The following is a 9,946-nucleotide window of genomic DNA, read 5'->3' as shown; positions in this document are numbered from 1 at the left end:
GAGTCAGAGCCACTCTCTACCACACAGGAGCCTAGCAGCCCAGGTATAACCCCAAAAACCCACCTTTGGGGACGAGGAAGCCAGTCCAAAGCTGGTGTTCCCTCTCCCAGGGATGAGGGGCATGCAGGCAGCAGAGGGAGAGGGAAAAGGTGAATTCTAGTGTTTCATGGATACACACAAATGACAAAAGCACAAAACAAACTCATGCAGGGCAGACCAGAGGACACAAAAAGCAGACAGGCAGCAATGTGTTACAGAGCAAGAATATACACTCAAAACCGTAAGTTTCAGAACAAGAATATATATCACTGAGCTCATGTCATTCACAGCCATTTCAAAGGGAAAATGGGAGGTGAGTGTAGAAAATAGATGCACACACTGCTTTTTTGTAAAATCCTTGTATTTAATTTGGTCATCAATTCATACGTACAAATGTAGTTTGTATCTAATAGCCTTCCCTGTAGTATTATTTGATATTGCCAATGCTTTCCAAAGGGGTCCTCCATGAGAAAATTTCATGAAAAATCTCAACATTAAAAACATACAGAGCAATCTCCACATGTTATTTGTACTGGGTATAAAATAACAGCAACAACAAAAAACAGCCATAAAGACAATATGACATTCTTTTTATTATTTGTTTTCACATTTCAATAAGACTATGTTAAAGAAATATGAAGACATGTTTATAAAGGCATATACACAAGGAACACTGATGAGGTTAAAATTGTAAAGAGTAAAATGAGAAATTGTTGTGATGAAACTTAATTGACTAGTATAAGCGGATTTGTCTTTTCTTTTTTGTTTGTTTTCTTAACAGCACTGCCCTCACTGTGCCTATACTTTCACTTTTTCTTTTTTGGTGCCGTGACACCAGTTCCTGCAAGCCTCTTTTTAGCCCCATACACACAAAGCCTTGAGATGGAAAGATCAAGATTCCTAAGAGTTACGACTTCATTAAGACTAGCCAAGAGGTACAAATATGCTTGATATAACTGGTGTATGAATTGTTATTAGAGCTGTAAGAGCCGCCAATAAAATGATCTTTTAAGAAAAAAAAAATACATTGTCCAAACATGACGGAAACACTGTGGAGAAAGGTTTGGCAGAACCAAAATGGTTGCTAAAATGTAAACCAAGACACGGACATTAGATCATTTCTAGACCCCTTCCAAGAGTATGTAAGACCTGCCTGACCTATGTGCCAGTGGTTCATGTAGAATCAGAAGCTTACAGTCAGACAGGCAATGCACACCCTCTGACGCAACTCTGCAGTTCTTATTCACAGACCACTGAAAGCGAGAGAGACTACTGAGGCCTCAGCAAACATTTCAAACAAATCGGTAGCAACAGCCACCTTCCTCCTTCAAAGCATGCTGGGCCTCAAGAACAGATCACCTCCCTCTCTCTCCTGAGGCCAGATGGGCAGAAGGTTCTCAACATGATGCCCAGCCAAGTCATCAACATTGACCGTAAATGGCAGATAAAACCTACTTTCCATTTTCCTAGCTCTGATCTAGCGCCCTGTCCCCACTCTCCCAATCCCGGGGCAGAGATGAGTAAACGGAGACCCACACTGATTTTCTGGCTCATGGATATACCATATACATGGGCCACATGTAGATACGACTTGTCAAGTCTAAATTTATAACTATCTACCTGTCAATAAATTAGTAGTCATCTACCTTTAAAAATTGTCAAGTTTCAAAGATTTGTCCCTTTAGAAATGACCCAGCCAGAGGACCGAGTCAAGATGGCGCCCAGGTAAGCAGCATATACCAAGAGTTCGTTGGAACAGCAGGCCAGGTGTCCAGGAGGGCTAGCAGGAGGATTTGGGTTAGTGCTTCCCCTGTCCATGAGGCAATCCTCCTACGCATCTGCCCAGTACCAGAGCCCCACAGATCTGAGACCTGATCCCTGGGACTTCCTAGCAAAGCCGGCTGTGCTGTTCCTGCTGCTCTGGTCGCCACCCCCACCTCCCGGGCTGGTCGGCATGCCAGGAGCTGCTCAGCTGCCCTTTTGAGACTCACACAGCTGCAGCAGGACACCCAGACAGCAGTTGTCTTCTGACAGCACTCCCCTAGGGGAATTACTCCCTCCTCCCATGGTACCCCTCTCCCCAGGCACTGTACCACAGGTTGGGCTCCCCCAATCCCCTTGCACTGTTGCCTGAGACCCCTCTACCCCTGTGGAGGCCACGTGTATGGACCTCTTTAACCAGTGATGCTGAAACAATGGATATCCACATGCAGAAAAACGAAACAAGGTGTTACCTAGCCTAAGGTGACCACACATCCCTATTTTTAACATTTTTTCCCGCGTCCCACATTAAAAAAAAAAGCCCCGATTTTTGGAAAGAATGCACGACAAGCTAGGGTATACGGTTTTCGGCTGCCATGTGGCTATTTCGCCAGGATATGAGTTTTATCAATGGTGCCCCGCTTTACCAATGTTAAAATGTGGTCACCTTAATAGCCCCACGCACAAGAGGAAACTCAGGGTGGATAACAGACCAAGAAGTAAAACCCCAAACTATCCAAACCATCAACAAAGTAACAACTAGGGAATTCGAACCAACAAGGAAATTGTAGGGCTCCTGGAGGTAGTAGAGGAATGCCATCTAGCTGAGAGGAAGTATTAAGAGGTGGAAGAAGGGGCAATGTGATGGTGGGACAGGAGGAGGCAAAAGGAAACAGAGGAAGGCTCTAGGAAGCAAAGCTATAGAGGTATAAGCAGAGGTGTGTACTATGTAAATACATTAACCCATAAACATAGAGGTATTGGCAGATGTACATATATTTATAAGGCAAAACACTGAGGTTATGGACGGACTTTGGGCCTCAGCTCATACGCTCCGTCAATACAAGAACACTTTGATCTAATAATCTGGCACTTTGCGATGCTCACCGTCTCCCACCTCCCACCCCCACTCCTCAGCACAATCGCTGAAGAAAAATTGGGTGCATAAACAAATCTGGTGAAGAAAGCAATAGTGCCTGGCTATTAAAATATATACTGCCTGGGGTCTGAAAGGCCTGAAGTTAAACAAGCGGCCATCCAGCAGTGAAGCACCAAGCCCACATGGAAGAAGCACACCAGCCGGTACGATCATGAGGGCTCACCAGGACCAGGCAACAGGCATCAGAAGATTCCTAAGAGAAACACATTGTTGAGAATGAGGGGGGTCACAGCTGAGACCGAAAGCCCATCTGTAGACAATGGAGCATTCCCCCATCGAGGGGTAGCAGTGAAGTCAATCAGGGTGCAGCAGAGCACCGATGGATCACACAATACACCTCTGGTCCTTTAAGGCTTCTTCATCCTTGATTTCATGACTCCAGTGCTGCTTCTCTCTGGACAGGACCGGAGCATGCATTTAGGTATAGGTAAGAGATAAAAAAGCTCACAACACACGGAACCCAGGAACAGGAATGGGAATAGTGATACCAAAAGGGTGGGGGAATGGGGGATGAATAGGGGAGGAAGGGGGAACCAATCACAATGACTGACACATAACCACCTATCCCTCTAGAGGTGGAACAAAACCAGAAAGCATAGTGGAAGGGAGACAGCGGTCAATATGAGATATTAAAATAATAACTTATAATCTATCAAGGGGCCATGAGGGTGGAGGGGTTGGGAAAATAGAGACGTACGTTGATCCCAAGGGCTCAATAGAAAGTAATTTCTAGAAGAGAATGATGGCAACAGATGTGCAAATATGCCTGATACAATCGATGTATGGATTGTAATAAGAGCTGTAAGAACCCGCAAAAAAAGCGCTTTTAATTTTTAAAACATAAAAAAGGTAAAAAATATAAATTAAGAAAAGTAAAAAATGAATTACAAAACCCTAAATTATCCAACCAAAAATTTGACCTGAGTAGTCATGAAGATACTCTGGTGTCACCTATCAGATAATGTTCTAGAATTTTTACAGTAGGACTGGGGAAATTTTATAAAAAGTTGATTGTCATAAGTCAGCTGAAGCACTGTATGAAATATAACTCTACATGTAGCGTATTTATGTGTGTGTGTGAGTGTATTGAAAGGTTGGTTAACATCTCTTTTTTGTGTGTTTTTCCTGGCACTTTTGTGTTATGCAAAAAATCAGTTCCTTTCTCTGTATTTGATGAATTGTAAGCTATAGCTATGCTGGCATCTTTGAATTCAGCCAAGGATCCTGGCAGCTCTGTGGGTTAGAGATTGGGCTATTAATCACAGGGTCACTGGCTCAAACCCACCAGCCGCGCCACGTGGTCAAGGAGACTTGCTGCACCTGTACACAGTCTCACATATGCTGTGGTTGCCACCCTGCGGGGCACAAAATGCGCCTTGTGAGAAAGAAGAGAGAGGATTTATTGCCACGAGCAAGCACCTGAGGAAACCACGTCCTTGGGATCTTGCATCTGGCTCCTGGATCCGAGTTGACCATTCGCCACAGGCTTGAGGATGAGGAGGACCCCCCTCCCCAACAGATGTCTGCATTTTTATTGGGGACACACCGGAACCCAAAGACGGGAGCCGTTCTCCTTTGCGTGGTAAGTTCTGAACGGCCACCGTACGAGTGGCAGCACTCTGGGACATACGAGAGTACCCGGAGGAGAGAAGGTGATGCCTGATGGTGAAAGTGATGGTGTGGAAAGGAGGGCATGCTGAAACTTCATCTTCTTGGAACCAATCTGCTGTTCATTTTCATGACACATGCAGATGGTTATCACAGCGTCAGAGGCTCACTGGCACATGTATGGCTCCCAGGTGTAAACTCCAGAGCCCACCAGGTGGTCCTGAACTGTCTCTCTTGCATGTCTCTCTCCGAGGGTCTCCAAGACATCCAGTAGGGTGTTGATGGAGGCCTTTTTCCCCAATTTGTGGAGCCATTTGCTTAGCAATTGGTGTGGTTCTTCACCAGAGTAGTGTGCACTCTTTCTGGCCATCTGGATCTCATTGTCTGTGAGGCCCAATTTCCGCATGATTCTGTTCCAGGAATCAATGGGCACGTGGGTTATGATGTCATCAAAGGATGAGCGCAAAGCTGGGTGAGAACAAAGACACAGAAAGTGAAGTTGGGTGGGGCACACCTCAACAAGGGCCTGGGTGAAGGGCACTCCCTAGTCTGGTTCGCCTACTGCTCCACTTCCCCCACCTACTGCTCCAAACACAGAGGATCGAGGATCACTGTCTCACCTTGACCAGTCCAAAGAGGCCACCAGTCCCCAGAAGAGGACTGGAGTCCAACCTTGGGAAGCGGGACAGGCCATTAAGGGAAAAGCAAGCAGGCTATGCTACCAGAGGACAAGGCCAACAGAGGGTCGTGTGCAATAGGCCTCTGGGAAGAGACACCACTTTGGGCTGTGCTTATTGGAGTCAGGGCCCTGGCCTGAAGCATCTGCCTTAGCAGAAAGAACAAAGAATCAGGGCCTGGCTCCACGGTAGCGCTACAATGGGCAAGTAAACTGAGCAACAATTCAGCCTGGAAGCCGGAGCACAGCATCAGCCATCACAGCACCACAGTGGAGATTAAAAGGGATGCAGGTGAAATGATCTGACATTGCCTGCCGGTAGACATAAGGTGAGGCCCCAATACAGTGTCTTAGATTGTGATGGCTTTATAATGGAAGGCATGGCATTCATTTTAAGAGTTCGCTTCGTGCACCTTGATATAAACAATAAGACGATTTGAACATTTAGACAATACACAAAAGTATTAATGCGATATAATTGGTTTATTTTGTGATGAGACACTGCCATGACGAGAAGACTTACTTTCAGTGGGGTCTGCGTCACTCGCGGGAACCAGCAGCATTCTTCCCATCTGAGACCCTTGGGCGTGTGCGGGTTCCTACAAAATACAGCAGAGAACACCTTGGATCTGAGTCGGGCCTCCTGGATTCCAGAGCTGACCCGGACACTCGGCCAGCTGCGTGACCTGCAACATGCCAGCTCTCTGGGACTGGCTGCGAACAGCAATACTCCTACCAGCCTCCCACCCTCCATCTGTGTTTGCTTGCGATGGGATTCGTGACATACAGTGAGGGGCAAAGACACTGCGTGCTCGGTTCCAGGCCTAACAGCTGGTCACGGCTGTGTAACCAACATTCAAATGAAGACACGGACCAAGTCCGTGACCCCAGAGAATTTCTTTCTGCCCCGTCTTGCCAATCCCACCAGTCCACCAAAAGATGACAGTCTCCAAATGCCTTTCTGAGAACTCAAGTAGAAGACCATCGATGAGAGCACTGTGCAAAATCAAAGGCAGGGTTTTTTCCAGAATGCAAGTATGTTTTAGTAAATGACAATATATTAATTAATAATAATAGCAATTATTTTCATTAAAAATGAAAATGTCAGACAGCTCCCAGTGAGGCTGAAATGGCTGGATAAAATTAACCAACGAGTCTGATGGTTAGAAAACACTTTAGCATTGAGGGGTATACTATAACACTAAGAATTTCGACTCATGTAGCAAACGAGAGCGGGCACAATTCTTCCTGGTGAGACCCATCATAAGCTTCCGACCAAAGTCAAAGTCAAGCCTGTGCCTCCTTAGCTCAGCAGGCTCAACACTGCAAGCAGGGGCTGCTTTATACCCGACACATGAAACCAAGGAGCACGAGCCTTGGAAAAGATCAGAGAAGTTATTTCCTTGAGTGATAATAAAAGATATAAATTGATGAATATCATTGTCTTCGACGAGAGAAACACTGAATATTGAAGATTTCAGTTCTTGGTATATTAATCCGCCATATACAGGCATATATATGTATATATATGGAATATGTACAAAGATTTCAATAAGAAATTATTTCCCATAGTCACAACAATAAAAACACACCAGAGAGTTGGGGGTGGGGTGGGAGTGGGGTGAGTCCAGGCTTTCCAAAGTCACTGAAGATTTCTCTAGAGGACTTACATGGGGCGTCATTTGCTGGGAAAGGCATTCAACCCTGAGGAGCATGACAGATTATGGATCCCCTGAGAAGACGGGAAGCTCCTGAGCGCTCCTTGTGCTCCTGCAGAACCTGTCCATGGAGCACAAGGCAGTGGCCTGAATAGAACAAGGGAGCCCTGCGTGGTTAAACTCAGGAAAATTGTGCATCAGGGTTGCAACCATATTTAGTCAATCTGTATGCGGAACAAATAATCCCAGAAGCTGGGCTCCATGACGAAGGCCGTGACTTCAGGAGACTAGGAAGGCTTAGCAACTACTTGGGATAAGCAGAGGGTCCAACCTTGCTCCATGACGGTGAGGTCTCCTCAATCTCACCACACTCCCGTGGCCCAGGAGAGCTGCCTGGACATGCCCGACCCTCTTCCCACCACATGAGTGGGCACGCAGAAGGGTCGGGGCCACAGTGTCACCCACTCACCAGGAGAGACTCAGCTTCCATGGGGATCTCATCAAGGGCACCTGCCACCTCCGCCTGCTCCTTGTCTTCTGTTTCCAGCTCAGGGTTCTGCTTGCTGTTCAGGGCCTCGTTGTGGGCGTTGTCACCAGACTCGGGCCATCTGCTGGGGCACTGCCACTGGAGCCAGACCAAAGGAAGAGAGACTCACTCTACAGGGACCCACAGGTAGGTTGGTCCTGCCTTCCCCAAGCCTCTCAAGGACATCACCCCAGGTGGGTACACAGCTCAGCAGATCCTGGCTCTGCTGGGACCCTTGGATGGTGCCCACAGCAGGGTCACCCTGTCTGTGGACACTGTGCCGTGGGGGAGAAGGGACCTCACAAGCAGCAGCAGGACAGGACCCTGCACCACCGTGGGCCTGTGGGGAGGCACATGGACCACCTGGCAAGTTACAGTCCGCCCAGAGCCAGCAGGCAACAGTGGGGAGTTAGAGGATGAGCAGAGGCCATGCCAAGGAGCCAGTCCTCGTGGGACAGTGTGTGAGCCGGAAGCAGCTCCTTGAGAGGCAGTCCCTCAGACCAGGGACGCCAACTTACTCTGTTCATGACCTTGGAGATCACGCCGACACCTGGAAGAGAAGGACTGTGTTGAGGGTGGGCCCGTGGGCATCCCCAGTCCCTCCCCGGGGTAGGGCCAGCTGGCAGGGCATCACAAGGAGACGGGGAGAAGGTGAGGAACAGAAAGTCGCTCCTCCAAGAGCCCACAGCTCTCTGGCGTGGAAGCGCCTCACAAGGGGAAGAACCAGCTCTGCCTGCTGAATGTGGGCGGAGGGGAGGGCACTGGGGGTGGGGTGCAGCTGAGGGGACAATGAAGGAGTCAGCAAAGCATGGCACATGCTCATCCCCTGCCTCACCCTCATCCTGCCTTACCTTGAGTTGCGCTCCAACAGCCAAGTGCCAGAAGCAGACCTATGACCCCCAGAACGATCATCCAAATCTTCCAGGGTTCAATGCTTGAGGGAGGAGGAGTTGCAGTGGTGGGAGTCCCCAGGCCAGTGGGCACTGGCTCTTCATAAGCTCTGGCTTTCTCTGTGGTCTTGGTACCTGTTTTTCTGGGGACACACTTCCGGTCACTCTTGGGGGTACATGGAATGTTCTCAACCATCCAATCAGGGCACCGGGGAACAGATGCAGAGAGAAATGAGGGGGGCTGGGAAGATGAGAAGAGTAACAGCCCCTCCCCAGTGTCCCCTAGAGGAGGGACCTGGCTTTCGAGTTTCCAAGGGTGATGTCCCCCCATGGTGCCTCCCTGGGCAGCGAGGGGCACTTGATGTGGCTAAAAGACTTTCCTCCAGGTGCAGTGTCACCTAGTCCCCTGGGCCAGGAGCTGGGCCCCCTGCACCAGTCCGCCTCCCCTCCCTCCCAGCACTCCTGGCTCCCCTGCCTTGGCTGACATGCCCATGGGGGGCCACAGGAGAGGCTCAGGGCAGAATGGAGGGACTCTCGGTGTCTGAACCTCCAGGACAGAGGAGATACCAGCGCTCCTGAGGGCCTGGCCTCCGCCCCAGGCTGAGATGGTTCGGGGCTATCAGTGAAGCCCGAAGGACTGATCTGTGGCCTCACTCTGACATTCTCAGGCCACAAACTCTTTTGTCCTATGAGTCCCTGTCTCCAAAAATAAACATAAAAATCATATTTCATGATGCATATGATAATTTCATCTGAGCTTGAATCTCCTCAATCATTTTCTTCTCATTTAGAAAAAATATTAAGAAAAGCGTGGACACTGACCCACGTCCCTAGGGGAGAGCTTGCCTGGCTCAGGGAAAGAGTGCAGAGTGGAGGGGGGAAGAGACGGTTGCAGGCATGCTGTTGGAACAGGCAGATGGATCAGGAGGGTCTGTGAAGTCATACGAGACTCATGGGCTCAAGAAAGCCCTATGGGGGCCAGAAGGGACTCGACAGAAGGAAGAGGACAGGGAACTTCGGAACCTCAGGCCACCTGGCTAGTGGGAGCCCTCAGCCCTGAGTCTCACCTAGGGATGTGGCTTCCACACATCTCCGTGTCATTTTCGTCACGAGAACCTCCAGGCTTGCACACACATTCCCTGTCTCTGGTGGCAGTGCACGGAGTTCTCTCCACTTGATCTGGAGACAACGGACAAGGATTTACAGACGGTTTCCCTGACTGGGCACTCAGCCACCCACACCCCATCCCACTCAGGTCAACCAGCCCGATTGCAGTCAATTTCAGGCCTGGTTTTTGCAGCCACAGGCCAGAGCACAGCTTCTTCTCACTGCTCTGCTATCGTACAATAGAGCAGAGCACGCCTCCGTGTTGAAGGGGGAGGGGGTGTTGAAGGTGGGTACATAGTGTGAATGAGGTAGTCATCGAGGAACATTGGATGGAGGGGACCTCTTGAGTGGACTTCCTAATACTCCATCAAAACTGGCCCTGCTGAGAGGCACGGGGGTGGGGGTGGGAGTGGTTAAGGAGCCATGGTAGCGAGGCCTTGGACAGACAGAGCCACGAGGCTGGCACAAGACTAGAACCAGGGCAGCAACTTCAAACCAAGTACTTGCCCCTCCCTAGAATTA

General features: G+C 49.1%; 1 protein-coding gene across 1 annotated transcript in view; it reads right to left on the bottom strand.

The window, feature by feature from the left end:
• Window positions 1–402: 402 nt before the first annotated feature.
• LOC142455020 (tumor necrosis factor receptor superfamily member 10A-like) overlaps window positions 403–9,946 on the bottom strand; it is a 38,927-nt gene continuing 29,383 nt past the window's right edge. The window contains exons 4-9 of the mRNA XM_075556508.1: window positions 9,385–9,496; window positions 8,279–8,460; window positions 7,946–7,977; window positions 7,371–7,526; window positions 5,767–5,842; window positions 403–5,035 (exon numbers count right to left, since the gene is read on the bottom strand). Coding sequence (XP_075412623.1) covers window positions 4,734–5,035; window positions 5,767–5,842; window positions 7,371–7,526; window positions 7,946–7,977; window positions 8,279–8,460; window positions 9,385–9,496 — 860 coding nt within the window. The 3' untranslated portion in view covers window positions 403–4,733. The remainder of the gene's footprint in view (window positions 5,036–5,766; window positions 5,843–7,370; window positions 7,527–7,945; window positions 7,978–8,278; window positions 8,461–9,384; window positions 9,497–9,946) is intronic.

This window comes from Tenrec ecaudatus, chromosome 8, assembly GCF_050624435.1.
Source record: "Tenrec ecaudatus isolate mTenEca1 chromosome 8, mTenEca1.hap1, whole genome shotgun sequence".
NCBI classification, from domain to species: Eukaryota; Metazoa; Chordata; class Mammalia; order Afrosoricida; family Tenrecidae; genus Tenrec; species Tenrec ecaudatus.
Note: the sequence above shows the minus strand (reverse complement) of the source record. Positions and strands in the feature narration are given on the sequence as shown.